This window comes from Phyllobates terribilis, unplaced genomic scaffold (genome assembly GCF_046119375.1).
Source record: "Phyllobates terribilis strain yellow unplaced genomic scaffold, ASM4611937v1 Scaffold_1__5_contigs__length_1240528914, whole genome shotgun sequence".
Taxonomy (NCBI): Eukaryota; Metazoa; Chordata; class Amphibia; order Anura; family Dendrobatidae; genus Phyllobates; species Phyllobates terribilis.
In genome coordinates, this window is record NW_027362761.1 from 274685309 (window position 1) to 274706764 (window position 21456).

The following is a 21456-nucleotide window of genomic DNA, read 5'->3' on the forward strand; positions in this document are numbered from 1 at the left end:
CACAGTGGGAGGGGCTAGCACCTGGGAAAGCTGTCTGCCTCATGATAGTGAGATAGGAATTAGAGTTTGGAGAGTGACAAGTGTGCAGTGCTGCCAAGGGGTGATCCACAGCTAGAAGAGACTGGAGCAAGTGTGTCACCCTGGCCTGGATGCCACAAAATCTAATAAAGCTGTGTCTGAGAGCAAGGGGGAGGTTCTCTAGTCAGGGGAACATTAGCATGCAATACCTCCTGTCTCAGGCCAGTAGGGGGAGCAGGCTACCCCTATAAAAGCTGGAACTGGGGGCAGGGTTAGGGAGAACTGGATGACCTGTCTCAGCACTGACACGTGTCCCGGAGTAGAGCAGGGACAGAAAGTTGTATTGCACCTAAGAGTAAGTGTGGCAGGAGGAGAGCCACAAGCCAGAGACAAGAGGCGAAGTGAGCCTGTCTTGGCAGATAAAGGACTTAATTTATCAGACTTTGGTGTCTGAGGCTGGGAGGATTCCACATTCTCCAGCAGATAACCAGTCCGCAGGGGACTGTATATTCCTTGGCCTAAGAAGCCTGAAGGCCCTGCCACAACAGAAGGGACCAGGAAAGCCGTATCAGCCCCACGGCCCAGGGGGCGAGTCACAAGGACTAGCGAGATCCTGTTACTGATGAGACTGAGAGACCTTCCAGAAGGTGTTATTGGATAAGACACCGAGTCACAAAAAACCTAAGAGCTTGCTAGTGCTGAAGGTAACAGACCTAAAGAGGACTGGGAGCGTGGGGGTCCCGAGCGGTAGATCCAGGGCGTCCATAGTGATAGGACGCGGAACCGTTGAGCAAGTAGAAAGAAACTCGCTGATCAGGACTATGGCCTATGAACTGGGTTGTGGCGACAGAGATGAAACAGATAAGATGCAGAGCCCTGGAGTATCCTACAAAGGAAGGATACAGTGGCAATGAAAAGGTTTCTTACTGTGGCGGAAACGTAATCAAGACTGTATACCCGCTATCCCTTGTACATAACCCTTATCAAGCTCAGTAAACGGAAGTCTCCTTTATTAATTTGTGGAATTTGTGATCCTGGCCAGCCAATACCATCAGCTAAAGACGGCCTGCACGGTGCAAGGCCCTCACAACACTAACACCAACACCCATCCAGGACCCATCTTTTCTGTAAAACGCCAGGGTGACATGGAAGAGCAACTCACCCACGGCTACCGCCATCAGTCAGTTTCTATTAGCAAATATGGGGTTAATAGCATTATTAATCTGCCCAGAGCCGGCACTTAGCCAAACGTTGCCGGGCGAAAAATTAACTTTATTCCCCCTGGTAGTGAGCCCTAATGCAGAGCCTCAGTCAGGACCGGGGGCTTGGTTACAGCCGCCACTCTGTATACTCAGAGCGGTGACTGAACTAGCGCCGCCCCTGTGACTGAAACCGGAACGCTGCGGGGGGAATAAAGTACATTTTTCTCCCAACAGCATTTGGCTAAGTGTGGGCACCAGGCAAGTTAGTAACGCTATTAACCTCCAGATTATCCCCATATCTGCAGGTTAGTAGCACTTTTTTCTGGTCACAGTTTCTCTTTAAAGGGTTGGTCCACTTCTAAAAAATGTTGTCTAAAATGGGCCCATGGAGGTACTAAGATTAAAAAAACATCTACTGGACCACTGACATTCCTCCATACTGCTACTACTGTCCCATCAGTCTCCCTGACATCAGGTGACCGCGACAGTCAATAAATGGCCATTGATTAGCCACAGCGGTCTTGTTACGGTAGAGCTGGCAGAAACCATTTCCTGTCTCTTTCTTCTACTTCAGATGGTCTGTGGTCACTGCAGTCAATTAACATCTGTTGATTGGCTGCAGCTATCACCTGACACCATGGGAAACCAATGGGGGACACCTGTAGCGGTACGCAGCAGCCAAAGTCTGAGTGTCCACCTCTTGTGGGCGTAGACTCCCGAAAAAAGTGCACGGCAGAGCTCAAGTTCGCTCTGCCGTCACCATTGCGGTCTATGGCCCTGTCAGAGCATACGTCCAGACCCCGCTTTGCGGGGAATTTTAGGACGTATGCCCAGACGAGGACACAACGCTGTGTGAAAGCACCCCAGAGTCAGGGGCTTAACTACAGAGTGAGGGGCCTGCCAACGCCAGCAAATACTTCAGCTAGAAGAGAGAAATAAGTATTTGATCCCTCTGGCAAACAACAATTAATACTTGGTGGCAAAACCCTTGTTAACAAGCACAGCAGTCAGACGTTTTTTGTAGTTCATGAGGGTTGCGCACATGTCAGGAGGAATTTTGGTCCACTCCTCTTTGCAGATCATCTCTAAATCATTCAGATTTTGAGGCTGTCACTTGGCAACTCGGAGCTTCAACTCCCTCTATGTTTTCTATGGGATTAAGGTCTGAAGACTGGCTCGGCCACTCCATGACCTTACTGTGCTTCTTTTTGAGCCACTCTTTTGTTTGTTGCCTTGGCTGTATGTTTTGGGTCATTGTCTTGCTGGAAGACCCAGCCACGACCCATTTTTAATGTTCTGGCAGAGGGAAGGAGGTTGTCACTCAGGATTTTACAGTACATGGCTCCATCCATTCTCCCATTGATGCGGTGAAGTAGTCCTGTGCCCTTAGCAGAGAAACACCCCCAAATCATAATGTTTCCACCTTCATGCTTGACAGTGAGGATGGTGTTTTTTGGGTCATAAGCAGCATTTCTCTTCCTCCAAATATGGCGAGTTGAGTTAATGCCAAAGAGCTCAATTTTTGTCTCATCTGACCACAGCACCTTCTCCCAATAACTCACAGAATCATCCAGATGTTCATTGGCAAACTTCAGACGGGCCTGCACATGTGCCTTCTTGAGCAGGGGGACCTTGCGGGCACTGCAGGATTTTAAACCTTTAAGGCGCAATGTGTTACCAATGGTTTTCTTGGTGACTGTGGTCCCAGCTGCCTTGAGATCATTAAGTTCCCCCCGTGTATTTTTAGGCCGATCTCTCACCTTCCTCATGATCAAGGATACCCCACGAGGTGAGATTTTGCATGGTGCCTCAGATCGATGTCGATTGACAGTCATTTTGTATTTCTTCCATTTTCTTACTATCGTACAACAGTTTTCTCCTCACCCAGTGTCGTACTTATTGTTTTGTAGCCCATTCCAGCTTTGTGCAGGTCTATGATCTTGTCCCTGACATCCTTAGAAAGCTGTTTGGTCTTGCCCATGTTGTAGAGGTTAGGGTTTGACTCAATGAGTCTGGGGACAGGAGTCTTTTATACAGGTGACTATGTAAGACAGCTGTCTTTAATGCAGGTAACGAGTTGATTAGGAGAGTCTAACTGGTCTGTAGGAGCCAGAACTCATAATGGTTTGTAGGGGATCAAATACTCATTTCTCACTAAAAAATGCAAATACATTAATCTAATTAATACAATGTGATTTTCTTGATTTTTTTTGGATATTCTATCTCTCAATGTTAAAATTAACCTACCCTTAAAATTATAGACTGTTCATGTCTTTGTCAGTGGGCAAACTTACAAAAACAGCAAGGGATCAAATACTTATTTCCTTCACTGTATATACCCCCCATTCTGGTATATGTCCCTCATCCTGGGCCCCATCTTGGTATAAATATCCCCCATCCTGGTATATATGTCCCTTATCCTGGGCTCCATCCTGGTACATATATCCCCCATCCTGGTATATATGTCCCTTATCCTGGGCCCCATCCTGGTATATATATATATATATCCCCTGTGGGTATTATTATTATTATTATTTATTATTATAGCGCCATTTATTCCATGGCGCTTTACATGTGATAGGGATATACATAGCAAAAACATTTACATAATCTTAACAAAACAAGTCAGCGACTGGTACAGGAGGAGTGAGGACCCTGCCCGCGAGGGCTCACAATCTACAAGGGATGGGTGAGGATACAGTAGGTGACTGCAGGTTGTAGGCTTGTCGGAAGAGGTAGGTCTTCAAGTTTCTTTTGAAGGCTTCCATGGTAGGCGAGAGTCTGATGTGTTGGGGTACAGAGTTCCAGAGTAGGGGCGATGCATGGGAGAAATCTTGTATGCGATTGTGGGAAGAGGAGATAAGAGGGGAGTAGAGAAGGAGATCTTGTGAGGATCGGAGGTTGCGTGCAGGTAAGTACCGGGAGACTAGGTCACAGATGTATGGAGGAGACAGGTTGTGGATGGCTTTGTATGCCGTGGTTAGGGTTTTGAACTGGATTCTCTGGGCAATGGGGAGCCAGTGAAGGGATTGATAGAGGGGGGAGGCTGGGGAATAGCGGGGGGACAGGTGGATTAGTCGAGCAGCAGAGTTTAGGATAGATTGGAGGGGCGCAAGAGTGTTGGAAGGGAGGCCACAGAGCAGGAGGTTGCAGTAGTCGAGGCGGGAGATGATGAGGGCATGCACTAGTGTTTTTGCAGAGTCTTTGCTGAGGAATGCACGGATCCGGTAGATATTTTTGAGTTGGAGTCGGCAGGAAGTGGAAAGGGCTTGGATATGTTGTTTGAAGGAGAGATCAGAGTCCAGGGTTACCCCAAGGCAGCAAGCTTGTGGGACTGGGGAGAGTGAACAGCCATTGATGTTGATGGATAGGTCAGATGGGGGATATGAATCAGAGGGTGGAAAGATGATGAACTCTGTTTTATCCATGTTGAGTTTTAGAAATCTGGCAGAGAAGAAGGATGAGATGGCGGACAGACATTGTGGGATTTTGGTTAGTAGGGAGGAGCTATCTGTGTGTCATCAGCATAGAGGTGATACTGAAAGCCGTGAGACTCTATGAGCTGTCCCAGGCCAAAGGTGTAGATGGAGAAGAGCAGAGGTCCTAGAACTGAACCTTGGGGGACACCGACAGATAGGGGGCGAGATGAGGAGGTGGTGCGTGAGTGGGAGACGCTGAATGTCCTGTCTGTTAAGTATGAGGAGATCCAAGATAGAGCCAAGTCCGTGATGCCAAGAGATGAGAGAATCTGTAGTAAGAGGGAATGGTCCACTGTGTCGAAGGCAGATAACAGGTCCAGAAGGAGGAGGATGGAGTAGTGTCGCTTGGATTTGGCAGTTAGTAGGTCGCTGGTGACTTTGGTCAGGGCAGTTTCAGTCGAGTGATGCAGTCGGAAACCAGATTGTAGGCGGTCGAAGAGGGAACAGGAGGAGAGGTGGGAGGACAGTTCAAGGTGGACATGTTGTTCTAGTAGTTTTGAGGCAAAGGGGAGAAGTGATATGGGGCGGTAGCTAGTCAGAGAGGATGGATCAAGGGAGGGCTTTTTGAGGATGGGTGTGATTGCGGCATGTTTGAAACATGAAGGGAAGACACCGGTTGTTAGTGACAGGTTGAAGAGGTGGGTTAGGGTTGGGATGAAGACTGTGGTAAGGTTAGGGATGAGGTGGGATGGGATCGGGTCAAGTTCGCAGGTGGTGAGGTGTGATTTGGAGAGTAAAGAGGAGACTTGACCTTCTGTAATGGTGGAGAAGTGGGGTTTGGAGGAGAAAGGTTGAGTAGATATGAGGAGGGGTTGTGCGGGCTTTAGGCAAAAGCTTTGTCTGATGGTGTCAATCTTCTTCTTGAAGAATGAGGCAAAGTCTTCGACTGAGATGAGAGAAGAGGGAGGAGGTGCTGGGGGATGAAGGAGAGAATTGAAAGTGTTAAATAGCTGTTTAGGGTTGTGAGACAGGGAGGATATGAGCGATGAGAAGTAGGTTTGTTTGGCTGTAGTGAGCGCGGACTTGAAGATAGTGAGGGATTGTTTGAATGCGATGAAGTGCTCGATGGAGTGAGACCTTTTCCATGTCCTCTCCGCAACCCTGGAGGCCCGTCACAGTTCTTTAGTAAGTTTGGTGTGCCAGGGTTGCCTGTTGATTGTGCGAGATTTGGTATGTGTGAGAGGGGCGATCGAGTCGAGAGCTGCAGCTATTGTGGTGTTATATGAAGCGGCAGCAACATCTGCATTGTGTAAGGAATTTATGTCTATAAGAGGGAGAAGGGATTCAGAGAGTGAGTGTAGGTCAAGGTGTTTGAGGTTTCTGCGAGCGTGTGTAAGTTTGTGGAGTAGGGATTGTGCACTTGGAGAGGAGAGGGTAGAGAATGTGAGGAGGTTATGGTCAGAGAGAGGGAGAGGTGAGTTAGAGAGGTTAGATAGGGAACAGAGGCGGGTGAAGATGAGGTCCAGTGTGTGGCCATCTTTATGAGTAGCTGCCGAAGACCATTGAGCAAGGCCGAAGGAGGAAGTGAGGGATAGGAGCTTAGAGACAGACGAGTGGGAAGTGTCAATGGGGATGTTGAAGTCACCCATTATGATAGTGGGGATGTCAGTGGAAAGGAAGTGAAGCAGCCAGGTGGTGAAGTGGTCTAAGAAAGTGGTGGCCAGCCCTTGGGGTCGGCAAATGACGGCCAGTTGGAGGTCAGAGGGGGAAAAGATGCTCACACAGTGCACCTCAAAAGAGGGGAGTATAACAGAGGGTGTCAGTGATATTTGGGTGAAAGCGCAGGTATCTGACAGGAGAAAACCTACGCCTCCGCCATGTTTGCCGTTGGGGGGGGGGGTGTGTGAGAAAGGTGGAATCCGCCATATGAAAGTGCAGCTGGGGAGGCTGTGTCAGAGGGGGTGAGCCAGGTTTCAGTAATGGCGAGGAAGGAAAGTTTGTTAGTAATGAAAAGGTCGTGGATGTAGGAAAGTTTGTTGCAGACGCAGCGAGCGTTCCATAGAGCTCCTGTTAGAGCAACTAAGGAAGTGGGGATTAGTTGGATGGGTATGAGGTTAGAAGGGTTGCGACAGTTTGTGGAAGGTCGTGGATAGGAGGTAGAAGAAACTGTGGGGATATGGCGAGGAGGACCAGGATTTGGAGAGATATGTCCAACAGTGAGGAGGAGCAGAGAAAGTGTTAGCAGGTGGGAGCAAGAGAGAGCATGAGGTGGCTGTCTGTGTTTGGAGATCCAGGATTGAATGTTGAGGAATAATTTGGAGGAGGAGGTGAGATGAATGGGGAAGATGGAGGGAGAGATGAAGAGTTTCTTACTAGGTGTAGGGATTAGAGGGGTTATTAGAAAGTGGAGGACTATAGAGGAAAAAGTGAGATCTAACAGAAACATAGTTAAAAGAGAGTAAGTGGTCAAAGTGTTGGTTACCTGACTCCTGCCCTGACTAATTGCCTCTGAAAGAACTGCCACTTATCTCCGAAGCCACTTTGCACAACCCAGCACGCGTGCACCCCTTAAGGAGCTTCTAAATATATAGGGCACACTAAACCATCAGGTGAGGGGCATTGTGGGAGCTGCTTGTGGCTAAATTAGCAGCTGGTCATCTCACCAGGACATGGCTGGGTGATCAAAGACAGGGCTCGGACTCTACAGTTTAGCACCTCTAAACATCAGATAAAGTCTACAGTGGGGAAAGGACAGACATATGTGAGTATTGAGTGGAAAGGGACAGATAAAGCAGAAATATCAAGCAGAGAATTCTACCAGTGAGTTGAATCAGGAGAGCAGAGCATTAGATGGCGGCATATACAGCAAGCAGAGGAATTATGCAGGAGAAGAATGTGGCACCCCAGGGGTCTGGTTTTCCACAGTAACAGCAATGTTATGTCTGAGAGCAGGTGGGAGGTCTCTTGGTCAGGGATCCTATGCATGCCACACCTCCTGCCCAGTCCTGGGAGGGGAAGAACTTCCCCTATATAAACCTAGGGCTGAGGCAGGGTGAGGAGTAGAGAAGAAGCAGAGAAAAGAAGCAAATATAGGAAGAAACAACAGGAGCTCTGTGGGAGCAGTGTTACAAAGAGTCAGGGGCTGGCAGCTGCAGAGCTCGCCCTGACTGAGAAGTTATCACCGGACCAGGAGTCCGAGGCTGTGGGGACTAACTCCTATCCAGCAGCAGAAACCGACCGGCAGGGGATTGCAGGTCCTCTGGCCCAGAAACCCGAAGGCCCCGAGTCACCGGCCATACGGGTGAGCACCACACGGTACACTCAGGGACGTGGGCTACTTATACCCGCCTCTAGCAAGGTAGCCAGAAGAGTATCGTTAGTTTGGGAGGCCTACAACTCCGCCCGGCCAGGGGAGATCCCATCTGCTCAAGGACTGACCAGGCCCCAATCGCTAGCCAGTACTCCGGGAGGGTCTATCTTTGTCACCAGTAAAGACCCTGAACTACACAGTACCGTCTCCGAGTGGTTCCTGCTACCCCCATCATCCACGTCGGCTGCCCTGAGGCCATACCCCTCCCGTTGGGGGTTATACTATCACGCTGCACAATCCTACCACCGGCCTCAGCGGTCTGCCCTGCAGCAGCAGCCCCCTGGCTGCACTCAACGGGTGGCGTAGTCGTCCAACATCTACCGCTAAAACAGCGCCACTTAGTTTGACTCCCTGGGCACGGACCGGATCACCGCCACGAGACTACAACCCTCAACAGATCCGGCTCCGGGTAAGCTCCCGCGTGCGCAACGCAGCACGACACAGGCCCAGGGGCGCGTCAACTTTTGGTGTAGTCGGCAGGATCTCGTGCCCGCAACCACCGGGTACTGAATGCCTGAAAAAGACTGTGAAAACTTACCCGTGGTGAAGATTCCCGCCATCCGGCGCCATCTTCGGCCTTCTTCCCGCCATCCGTGGAGTTTTCCCGCCATTGGACGCCATCTTGAGGACGCCGCGCGGGAAGAAGAGGGGCGTGGACTCCGAAAACGCGCGAGAACTGAAGCCCCGCCTCACGTCCGGACGTTGCGTAAGGTCCTGGAAGGAGCCCAGCAGACGCCGACGTCACAGGAGCGCGACGGAAGGTCCTCAACCCTGACGATCCACTGCGGAGCCGCGGCCTACGGAAGAGGATCATCGCAAGGTAGGCCACGGTCCACTAGGGGGGAGAAGGATGTCGGATACGGAGGAGAGCTTCACCGCTCCAACCCCCGCCAGCGCCACCGCTGTTGCGGTCATGCCTTTCACCATGCCCTATATCCCGGGGGCAGCCTGGCTACCCCAGTACTCAGGGGAGTCACATACCCTGCATGACTTTAGAGAAAAGCTGGATAGCCTCTTCCAGGTGTACCCCCTCACAGAGGAGCAAAAAGTGAACATCCTGGTGGCCCAGTTAACCGGGGCAGCCCAAAGGGAGGTAAAGTCCTGGCCACCTGGGGGGAGGACTGTCGCAGGGATACTAACCCGGCTGAGGGACACCTTTGATACCCGCACCTCAGCCGAGATCAAGCTTAAATTCTACGGGTGCAAACAGCGGGCACATGAGAGTATAAGGGACTATGCCCTGAACCTACGAGAGGCCCTGAGAGCCATTAAGCAGACCGACCCTGACGGCGTGGGAGACGAGGACAGGCTGTTAACTGAACAATTTATAGAGGGTTTATATTGCAATGCCCACCGAACCCAGTTGCGGGCAATGGCCTTACAGGACCCTCATCTGGGATTTGCACAGTTCAAGGACAGAGCCATCCGGGTGCTCCGAGAACCGGCACCAGGTGGCGTTGTGACCCACAGACGCCCCACTACCACCTACCACCAGGAGGCGGCGCCCTTGTCGGCAGGGCCTGTGGGAGCTGATGTGCAGGCTTTGAACAATGACTCGGCTCCAGACCTGCACCATCAGGTCCAAGAGCTAGCTAAAAGCGTTGCTGCGCTAACCCGAACTGTGCAGTCTTTACAGGTTTCCACTCCAGGGAAGATCCAGCTGGCATCCGGACCGGAGGACATCCCGTGGCGTCGACCAAGGAGGACCCCACCGGCCAGAGGAAGACCCAGTGACCGATACAGTGAGGACGGACAACCCATCTGCCGCCGCTGTAATCAACCCGGACATATGGCAAGGTACTGTCCTTTAAACTGGCACAACCTAGGGTAGAGGGCCAACCCCTAGGAAAAAGATCATCAGGCCCATCAAACTGGCGCGACAAATATGTGGGAGGACGTCCAGTCTTGCCTGTGGTACTGGATGGCATTCCTATGAGTGCCCTACTGGACACCGGGTCACAGGTCACCACCATCCCGTACGTGCTCTTCAAGCAGTACTGGAATGACTCGGATATTACCCGCTACCCTGACGACGACTTGAGTATCATCGCCAGCAATGGTCAGCCCGTGCCACAGATCGGATTTAAAGAGGTGACCATTAAAATTGGTAGAGTTGAACTGGCAGCACAGGGACTGATCATTGTAGACATTGACAAACACGAGAGTCACCCAAAGATAACTCTAGGAACTAATGTAATTGAAAATTGTCTTGCAGAGGTGATTTTCCTTTTACAGCAGGTTGCCAAGAACGCCAGCTCCGGCGAGCAGCGAGTGCTCCAAAAAGAGATCCGGGCACTGATGCGACGGCAACAGGTGGAACTCTCCGGCGGTGAGATTGGTAGCGTGAGAATGTGTGACCCTTTCCCTATTGCCATGCCCCCAAAAAGTGAAATGATGATTTGGTGCCGGGCAGCTATTGGTCTGAGAGGTAGAGATTACCAGGCAATGGTAGAACCAGTTTACTCAGACAGTAGGCCCACCATCTTGACAGCACGGGGGGTGGTTAATGTACGCCATGGGAGGGTGCCCGTTCGCATAATCAATATCGGGAAGAGGGAAGTGTACCTGCCCCGGTATGCCACGCTAGCCAAATTATATACCATTAACCAAAATGCTATACAATCTGTGGAACCCTTGCCTCCATCTCACCCGGAGGAAGGTAACGGCTCTAAGAAAACAATGGAGGACTGGTGTCAGCAACTACATTTGGGTACTGACTCCACTCCCTCACATCAGAAACAGGGAGTCTATCGGGTGGTTCAAGAGTACGAGAGAGTGTTTAGTAAACACCCGTTAGACTTCGGGCGAGTCAAGGGGGTAGAACACCACATCCCCACGGGAGACCATCTTCCCATAAAAGAGAGGTATCGACCCGTACCCCCTGCACACTACCAACACGCCAAGGGGATGCTTAGAGACATGAAGGAGGCTGGGGTGATCAGGGATAGCTGTAGCCCCTGGGCAGCTCCACTAGTCTTAGTCAAAAAGAAAGACAACACCATGAGGATGTGTGTAGATTACCGGAAAATCAACCGCATCACACACAAGGATGCGTACCCCTTACCAAGGATAGAGGAGTCTTTGGCTGCTTTAAGATCTGCTAACTTCTTCTCTACCTTGGATCTCACTAGTGGGTACTGGCAGGTTCCTGTAGCAGAGGCGGACCGGGAGAAGACCGCATTCACCACCCCGATGGGACTTAGCGAGTTTACCTGCATGCCGTTCGGACTCTGCAACGCACCAGGAACCTTCCAACGATTAATGGAGTGCTGTCTGGGCCATAGAAACTTCGAGACGGTCCTGTTGTACCTGGACGATGTCATCGTATATTCTAAGACTTATGAGGACCACCTGAAACACCTGGCGGAAGTGTTCGAAGCTCTGGCAAGCTACGGCCTAAAGGTGAAACCCTCCAAGTGTCACCTCCTGAAACCAAAGGTGCAGTACCTGGGACACGTGGGGAGCGCTGACGGAGTGGCTCCCGACCCTGATAAGATCACCGCAATTAAGGAATGGCCAAGTCCCTCCAGTGTAAAGGAAGTGCGGCAGTTCCTCGGGTTGGTAGGCTACTACCGCAGGTTCATCCCCGGTTTCACCAAAAAGGCAGCTCCTATGCAGGACCTCCTGATAGGCCAGTCCCGGAAGGCCAAGAACCAGAAGCCGCCCTTCAGATGGGAGAAGTTGGAAGAGGAGTCCTTCCGCCAGCTGAAGATGGCCCTCACGGGGGATGAAATCCTGGCGTACCCGGATTACAGCCAGCCCTTTATCCTCTACACCGACGCAAGTAACATCGGGCTAGGAGCCGTGCTGTCCCAGATCCAGCAGGGGAAAGAACGAGTAATCGCTTACGCCAGCCGAAAACTGCAACCCACCGAGAGAAACCCTGAGAATTACAGCTCATTTAAGCTAGAGTTCCTGGCAGTGGTGTGGGCAGTCACCGAACGCTTTAAGCACTACCTCGCTTCTTCCCGGTTCGTCGTGTACACGGATAACAACCCGTTGACACACCTGGACACAGCAAGACTCGGTGCCCTAGAGCAGAGATGGATGGCCCGTCTGTCCAACTACGAGTTCACAATCAAATACCGGGCAGGACGCTCCAATAGCAACGCGGACGCCCTGTCCAGGATGCAAAACCTACCGGACGTAGGAGAAGATCCAGAGGGACTGGAAGAAGTCGAACTCCCTGCGTTCCACCGGCATGGGACTATCCAGTATTCCCACCGGGTAAGGAGTAAGCAAGCCGCTACGTTTAACCCCTTGCCTCACTACAACTGGGAGGAAACGCAAGACAGTGACCCTGCCGTCCGACTGGTGAAGGAGATGCTGACTCGGCCAGAGGCTCGCCTTGACCCAGACGCTCCGGAGGAAGCCAAGCAACTGTGGGCTGAGAAGAGTCGACTGTTCCTTTATAAGGGGAAGTTGTGCCGCAGAATGGTTAACTCCCGGACGCATGAACTAATCTGGCAAGTAGTGGTGCCACGAAGAGACGCAGCCATGGTGATGGAGGCATACCACGACGGGGCTGGACACTTCGGATGGAAGAAGCTGGAGTTCCTGCTGCGCGAGCGGTTCCACTGGGTAGGCATGAGGGGAACCATCGAGAGGTGGTGCAGAGACTGTGGCCCGTGCAACCTAAGAAGGAAGGACCGTGCCAGCCAGAAGACTCCCCTGCAGTCCATCGTCACCCGGCAGCCGTTGGAACTGGTAGCCTTGGATCATGTAAAACTGACCCCAAGCAGAAGTGGCTACGTCTACGCACTAACCATCGTGGATCACTACTCCCGGTTCTTGGTTGTCGTCCCCGTCAAGGACTTAACAGCTCGAACAGCAGCGAGAGCCTTCCAGCAGCATTTCTGCCGTCCACACGGGTACCCGGACCAAGTGTTGACAGACCAGGGACCTGCCTTTGAAGCGGAGGTCTTCCAAGAATTCTGCACTCTGTATGGCTGCCGGAAGATAAGGACGACACCCTATCATCCGCAAACTAATGGACTTTGTGAGAAAATGAACCAGGTGGTAATGGATCTTCTGAAAACGTTGCCCCTGGAAGAACGCAGTCTGTGGCCTGAGAAGCTGCCCGATCTGGTGGACCTATACAACCACATCCCGGTAGGTTCCACCAACTGTACCCCGGCTTACCTAATGAGGGCGAGACCTGGTAAGTTACCTGTTGACCTGGAAATGGGAGTCCTGACACCTGAGGACACTTCACCAGAAGCAGACTGGGACACAGAGAGGCAGCAGCAGTACCGGAGAGTACAGGAGAGCGTGGAGCGAAGTCTCTGTCAGGCTAGGGAAAGACAAGAGAAAACTTACAACCAGTATGCTCCCGCTGTTCCCCTGGTACCCGGAGAGCAGGTCTTGAAGAGAAAAAGACGGCTCCACAAGTTGGACGACCAGTGGGATAAGGACCCGTACACCGTACTGCCCTCAAGCCACGACAACCCAAAGGTCTGTACCATCAGTAAAGACGGAGGGGAAACCACAACCATTGTATCCCGGGATCACCTGAAGAAGTGGCCCGAACAGCTACGGAACCCTGAAGAGGAACAAGAAGACCCTCGACCCGTAGAGGAAAGGGAAGACATGGTTAATACTGTGCTCGGAGACTTCCCTCGGTCTTGGACTCAAGTCAATGGTGCAGTTGTGGTACCTGTACTCACCTTCCTCCAACCAGCATCCCAAGCACCTACGGAGCAACAGGTAGAGCTGGAAGAACAGCCGGTCCAGGAGGCAGAAGACCCCACACCAGCAGACCAGGAGGATCAACCCTCTGCTTGCAGTGAGCCTGCCATATCCCTAGTGAGCCAAAGGGCCCGTAGACCGCTGCCCAGTTTACCCTTAACAGCTCCTACACCCTGTAGTTCAGGGCCAGACAGTCAGCTCTGTAGGTCCACTAGGGCCACTAGGGGCCAGTTACCCGCACGTTGGAGGATTTGAAGTGTATAAATTGTTTTATTTGTGGTTACCTGTTTATTGTTGCTTGTGTATAATTATGTGTTTCTAGTTATTTTTAGGAGTCCTTGGTGGATTTACCGGGAATCCTTTGTACATAGTTGGAGCGTAACCCAGGACGGACTAAAGACTGTTAAGGACTCGGGGCAGGACAGACCCCTACCTGGTTACGTCTCCCTGTTTTGGTGAAATGGACACCTTGCTTTCTTCAAAGACTGCACCCGGTTACGGACATGCCGTGACCACCTTTATGTGTTTCTTTATTGTTATTGTTATATCTTGTTATGTTTTTCTAAAATATGTTTAGTCCCGGAGTACTAAATTTCACTAGGGGGTAATGTGGCACCCCAGGGGTCTGGTTTTCCACAGTAACAGCAATGTTATGTCTGAGAGCAGGTGGGAGGTCTCTTGGTCAGGGATCCTATGCATGCCACACCTCCTGCCCAGTCCTGGGAGGGGAAGAACTTCCCCTATATCAGGGGTCTCAAACACGCGGCCCGCGGGCCGCATGCGGCCCCTGAGGCTACTTTATGCGGCCCGCAGGCACAGACCCCTTGACGATCCCGACCTGGTCCAGGAGGAGCCGCCGACAGCAGCGCTGAATTGCCACACAGAGACTGTTTCCCAGCACTGCATTTCCAATGCCAGCCGCTGGCCAATCAGAGGCCAGCAGCTGATATCTGCGTGTCGGCGCAGCGAGTATGACGTCATTGCCATATGCAGATGTCAGCTGCTGGCCGCTGTGCTGGGAGACAGTCTCTGTGCGGCAATGCAGCGCTGCTGTCGGCGGCTCCTCCTGGACCAGGTCGGGATCGTCAAGGGGTCGGACTCTGTGGTGCCTGCGGGCCACATCTGCAGGAAGGCCTCCGAGGGAACGGAGGACAGGTGAGAATCATCTTTTTTTTTTTCTATTTTATGTGTGTGAAGAACAGCACAGGGGGCACATAGCCACAAGAGGGGACCTGGATGGGGCACATAGCCACAAGAGGGGACCTGGATGGGGCACATAGCCACAATAGGGGACCTGGATGGGGCACATAGCCACAAGAGGGGACCTGGATGGGGCACATAGCCACAAGAGGGGACCTGGATGGGGCACATAGCCACAAGAGGGGACCTGGATGGGGCACATAGCCACAAGAGGGGACCTGGATGGGGCACATAGCCACAAGAGGGGACCTGGATGGGGCACATAGCCACAAGAGGGGACCTGGATGGGGCACATAGCCACAGGATGGGGACCTGGATGGGGCACAGAGCCTCAAGATGTGGACTTGGATGGGGCACATAGCCTCAAGATGTGGACCTGGATGGGGCACATAGCCACAAGATGGGGACCTGGATGGGGCACATAGCCACAAGATGGGGACCTGGATGGGGCACATAGCCACAAGATGGGGACCTGGATGGGGCACATAGCCACAAGATGGGGACCTGGATGGGGCACATAGCCACAAAATGGGGACCTGGATGGGGCACATAGCCACAAGATGGGGACCTGGATGGGGCACATAGCCACAGGATGGGGACCTGGATGGGGCACAGAGCCTCAAGATGGGGACCTGGATGGGGCACATAGCCTCAAGATGTGGACCTGGATGGGGCACATAGCCACAAGATGGGGACCAGAGCCACAACATGGGGACCTGGATGGGGCACATAGCCTCAAGATGTGGACCTGGATGGGGCACATAGCCACAAGATGGGGACCTGGATGGGGCACAGAGCCACAAGATGGGGACCTGGATGGGGCACAGAGCCACAAGATGGGGACCTGGATGGGGCACATAGCCACAAGATGGGGACCTGGATGGGGAACATAGCCACAAGATGGGGACCTGGATGGGGAACATTGCCACAGGATGGGGACCTGGATGAGGCACATTAGTACAAGATGGGCGCCAGGATGGGGAACGTTGCCACAGGATGGGGACCTGGATGGGGCACATAGCCACAAGATGGGGACCTGGATGGGGCACAGAGCCACAAGATGGGGACCTGGATGGGGCACAGAGCCACAAGATGGGGACCAGAGCCACAAGATGGGGACCTGGATGGGGAACATTGCCACAGGATGGGGACCTGGATGGGGCACATAGCCCCAAGATGGGGACCTGGATGAGGCACATTAGTACAAGATGGGCGCCAGGATGGGGAACGTTGCCACAGGATGGGGACCTGGATGGGGCACATTAGTACAAGATGGGGACTTGGATGGGGAACATTACTACAAGATGTTTTCCATTATTACTATATGATGCTAATTGTAAGACAATATTACTGTATGTGGCCAATTGGGGGAAATAAAATTGTAAAAAAAATAAAAAATAAAATAAAGCATGAAAAAATATTGGGCACTAAAAATGCTGTTTTATATGTAAACTAAAGTAAACACAAAAAAGTGCACGTTTATTATCGCCACATCCATAACGACCCAAGCCATAAAAAAATAAACACGGAAAAAATGTTCAAAAGGTGTATACAAAAAAAATGGTATCACTAAAAATGTCACATTGAACAAAGAATGCGGCCCCCCAAATTCAAATTTTTTCCATGTGCGGCCCATATACCCAGCCGAGTTTGAGACCCCTGCCCTATATAAACCTAGGGCTGAGGCAGGGTGAGTAGTAGAGAAGAAGCAGAGAAAAGAAGCAAATATAGGAAGAAACAACAGGAGCTCTGTGGGAGCAGTGTTACAAAGAGTCAGGGGCTGGCAGCTGCAGAGCTCGCCCTGACTGAGAAGTTATCACCGGACCAGGAGTCCGAGGTTGTGGGGACTAACTCCTATCCAGCAGCAGAAACCGACCGGCAGGGGATTGCAGGTCCTCTGGCCCAGAAACCCGAAGGCCCCGAGTCACCGGCCATACGGGTGAGCACCACACGGTACACTCAGGGACGTGGGCTACTTATACCCGCCTCTAGCAAGGTAGCCAGAAGAGTATCGTTAGTTTGGGAGGCCTACAACTCCGCCCGGCCAGGGGAGATCCCATCTGCTCAAGGACTGACCAGGCCCCAATCGCTAGCCAGTACTCCGGGAGGGTCTATCTTTGTCACCAGTAAAGACCCTGAACTACACAGTACCGTCTCCGAGTGGTTCCTGCTACCCCCATCATCCACGTCGGCTGCCCTGAGGCCATACCCCTCCCGTTGGGGGTTATACTATCACGCTGCACAATCCTACCACCGGCCTCAGCGGTCTGCCCTGCAGCAGCAGCCCCCTGGCTGCACTCAACGGGTGGCGTAGTCGTCCAACATCTACCGCTAAAACAGCGCCACTTAGTCTGACTCCCTGGGCACGGACCGGATCACCGCCACGAGACTACAACCCTCAACAGATCCGGCTCCGGGTAAGCTCCCGCGTGCGCAACGCAGCGCGACACAGGCCCAGGGGCGCGTCAAGAGCATGTACCAGTGAGTTGAATCAGGAGAGCAGAGCATTAGATGGCGGCATATACAGCAAGCAGAGGAATTATGCAGGAGAAGAGCATGTACCAGTGAGTTGAATCAGGAGAGCAGAGAATTAGATGGCGGCATATACAGCAAGCAGAGGAATTATGCAGGAGAAGAGCATGTACCTGTGTGAAAAGAGAAGAAGACGGATGTTAGTCCATGGCCTCTGAAATAGCTGCCACTTATCTCCGAAGCCACTTTGCACAAGAAGACGTGTGCACAACCCAGCACGTGTGCACCCCTATCCCGAATCGCCTGACAGGTTCCAATTACAAGGGGTTTTCTCACGACCATTCTTCTTGAGCACTGTTCTCCCGACTTCTCACTTGCCAGAGGACATGTGCTCCCGATAACTGACAGTTTGGGCCAGCTGCATGATTAAGCTGCTAGTCTGAATGGCATGTATACCAATGTTGCCGGCAGCTTGGCCTCTGCAGATTAGGAGTGCTGCATAGACACCAAAACTGTCTGTATTCAGCCAGCCTTAGGGAAGGAGACAGGGCAGAGAACTCGTGCAGCCGCGTACACGCCAGCGCATTCGGAACGTGCTCACTCTGGGAAGAGAGCGCTGTCAGTCAGAAGTGGGGGAAGGGCCCCAATATGGAAATGAGGAGGCATAACGGTGCACCAAACTCTTGCCCATGCCTAAGTTGACGGAAGCCCCCTCATTTGCAAACAAATGAAGTTAGTTTCTTAGGCATTGTACCAGTAACAGGTACAGTGATAGTATGGTTGTTATAGGGGCTAAATCTTCTACAATACTGTGCAGCCTAATTAAAACACATTTTGGGCCCCCATAGGTGGTAGGTGGGAGAGGGCTTGTTCATCAGTATGTGCCCCCTGTTATCATGCATCCTGCAGTGCACTGCTTTTGTGACCAGGTAAGTGGGGCTGCTGTTCTGGGATGTTTGGCTTGCTGATGTTTTCAGTGACTGTTGTGTCACCTCCAGGATTTAGCATCACTGTGATAATAGCAATGCTTCACTCTGCAGTGTGTGAACAAGGCCTAACAGCAGACTACCAGACAAGCCTGCTCCAGCCAATCGCCTTGGGCGGATGCAGGTATAGGCGTGGTCTGAATACTGTCAAGCGAGTGAACGTTCAGCGTAAGAACTGCAATATGTCACTATTGCTCCGCCCACAAACAGCGGCCGCACGTACAGCAGCGCGGGGACAGAGACGTGAAACGCAACATTTGGAACGCAAAAGGCTGCTCTAACTTCCGCATGTCTTTCCGAGGGATTCTCGCACCTGCGTATATGACGGGGGTCACAGCCCCTACTAGGTATGTGGCTATGACTCATGGGAATGTCTCCAGCACCTCGTAACGTAAGCACAAGTGGTCGCGCCCAGAGCGGGCCTTCGTCATCTACGGAAACTCAAGAGAACGGACGAGCTCCTCCCCGCACTGTGACAATGGCCGCGTCCATCCCATGGACCGCACCATCTGCAGCACCTCCCAGCGGGGGTGTCCAGCTGCTGCGCTAGAATGCCGGCTGCTGTAGACCAGTGACGCTGGGGTGTGGCGCACTCATGTGTGAGCGTCTGAGCATGCCGCTATGTGTGCACTGTGCGCCTGCGCCGGCTCGCTGACTGTGGAGTGATGTCCTGTTCTTGTGTCCCCCCTGCAGCTGTCACTTGTGAGCCTCCCGGCACTTCCCTGTTTTGAAAAGTTGTATTGGAGATCCCGGTGTCCGCAGGGCGGCCCGAGCCGAGGGGGAGATCCGGAGTCAGGCCCCAGAGCGCAGCCTGTGCTGTAGGATGAGTGCCGGAGAGGAGCCGCCAGCCGAGTATCCCCTGCATGTGCTGGTCTGGAATAATGACTTCCGAGCCCTGGAGAGGGAGCTGGACGGAAAGGTAAGAGCGCCGGAGTAGGCTGCCTGTGTGCAGAGCTGTCATGTGATGGCTCCTTATCAGCTGGCTTCCAGTGTATGGGGGTGGGGAGGGTATATATGTGCACTGCACTGTGGGTGGGTTGTCAGCGCCCTGGCAAGGATTTTGCACCCCCCCCCCCCCCCTTTGACCCTGTAGTTATTCTCTTCTTTTTGCTGAAATACATCATAACAGGTTAATAAATTATGGTTGTTTTTTTTTTGTGTATCTATCTTCTGTCTCCGGCCCTCCATAGTACGGTTCAGTAAGATGCACCGAACTCATTGCAGTCTGCCTCTTAATGGATGTGGCACATCTTTCAGCTGCCGCATCCCTTCTGGAATTCTTTTCTGTTGTAATTTTCGCCACCATAAATTATGATGAATTTTTTCGGGCATGCACAGCCAGGTCCCTTCACGCCATTTGACGTATCTATACGTCATGGAAGGGAAGGAGCTCCCGACCGATAAGGTATAGATGTATCATGGTGATCACGCGAGCACAGGAGTTGTGCACACACAAGCGCTGCCAGGTGTTCAGCTGACACCCGGCTAGGTAATCTGTCTGCCAGCTATTGCAAAGACAATCTTGATGTGCTGTGCACATGATACGGAATTTTCCGTTCAGGATTGTCATTGCATTAAAATCCGCAGCATGTCCATTTTTTTTTGTAGCGTTTCTGCAGCGCAAAAACACACAAAGAATGGTACCCAGGCCGGGAAAGAAGACTACTTCTCCCATCATCCAACCGCCACCCCTGCTGATAACAGTGAGAGCGGCGCGGCTGAGGGGAGAAATAGTCTGCTCATCCAATCTGGTGTGTATGTGAGGTCACATGAGTTCATCAGCTGACTAGCTCCGGGACCTCACTACACGGCACCATTGCTGTGTGGGAATATTCTCACAAATGTTTCAACGCCTCACTGATGCAGTAATGAAAGCACTGGAGTTTATCAGCTGATGAACTCACGTGACCTCATCTAGCAGCAGCAATGTACACTGACAGGAGTGATTACACTCCTGTCAGTGTACAGTGCTGTCTTCTACAGCAGTCACATCAGTGATTGATGTGACTGCTATAGAAGTGACCTGGTTCGCCGTTGGACAATCTGGATTACGTCATGACGGCGGACTGGTGAGGGATATTGTTTTGTTTTTTTTTTGTTTGTTTTGTTTTATTTTTCAGGAGATGAGGGATTAGGAGTATAATAAATAAAATGTCACACGGTTTTAAAAACTTATTTCATTAAAAGACTTCTTTCTGGCTGTGTCTTTCTTGAAAAAGCGTTGAAACCCTTTACTACGGGGTTAGTAATGGTGGCGTCTTATAGACGCCTCTCCATTACTAACCTGGGCTTCATGTCAGCCGCCAATACAAGGCTGACATGAACCCCAACCCTATTACCCTCCTTGCCACCGCTACATGGCAGTGGGAAAAGCGGAGGCTAAGTGCGAGATTTGGCGCATCTTATGGATGCATCGTTTCTGGGACTGCTTAGCGGTGATATTATTAGCCTCGGAGGGGGCCAGGATCCATGGCCCCTTCCCTGGCTATTAATATCAGCCCGTAGCTGTCTGTTTAGCCTTTTCTGTCCAGATTTTGTAGGGGGACCCTACGTAAAATTTTTTCCTGGGGTCCCCCCTCTAATCTAGCCCGTAAAGGCTAAGCAAACAGCTGTGGGCTGTTATTAATGGCCATGGACCATTTTTGGCTAATGGGCCCCTTCTCCGGCTACTAATATCAGCTCCCAGCGGTCGGCTTTCCCTCTGCTCGTTATAAAAATGATGCGGGAGCCGACGCCATTTTTTAAAAAAATTTTAGGCTATGTGCCCACGATTCGGATGTTGCAGCGCTTTGGACGCAGCATATTTTTACTTCGCCCAAAACGTTGCATTCTATTGAACGCACGTAAATCCACATGTGTTCACTGAACAGTGCGTATTCACCCCATTCAATACATTCTAGTGGTCAAATTTCTGTTGCAAAGACTAGCGACTCCACAAGAGAAATTGACATGCTGCGCTCCTGAAAGACATGCCGCATGTCAGTGTCCGCGGGTGATCCGCAGCCTCAGATGCACGCATTGTGGCCGTGGGATTTCTAGAAATACCATCCACTATGCTGTAACATCTGTACACTGCTGGTTTGACGCTGCATAAACGCGCA

At 51.9% G+C, this 21456-nt stretch overlaps 1 protein-coding gene across 3 annotated transcripts in view; it reads left to right on the forward strand.

Annotated features, from left to right (window-relative positions):
• The first annotated feature begins 18549 nt into the window (after positions 1-18549).
• Positions 18550-21456, forward strand: part of ANKRD13A (ankyrin repeat domain 13A) — a 50291-nt gene continuing 47384 nt past the window's right edge. The window contains exons 1-2 of one of the 3 annotated variants that reach the window (XM_073672859.1): positions 18550-18702; positions 19049-19274. In XM_073672859.1, the coding sequence (XP_073528960.1) occupies positions 19179-19274 (96 nt within the window). In that variant the 5' untranslated portion in view covers positions 18550-18702; positions 19049-19178. Of the gene's footprint in view, positions 18703-18781; positions 19275-21456 lie in introns of those variants that run through there. The other 2 variants (XM_073672860.1, XM_073672853.1) reach the window with 2 other exon arrangements.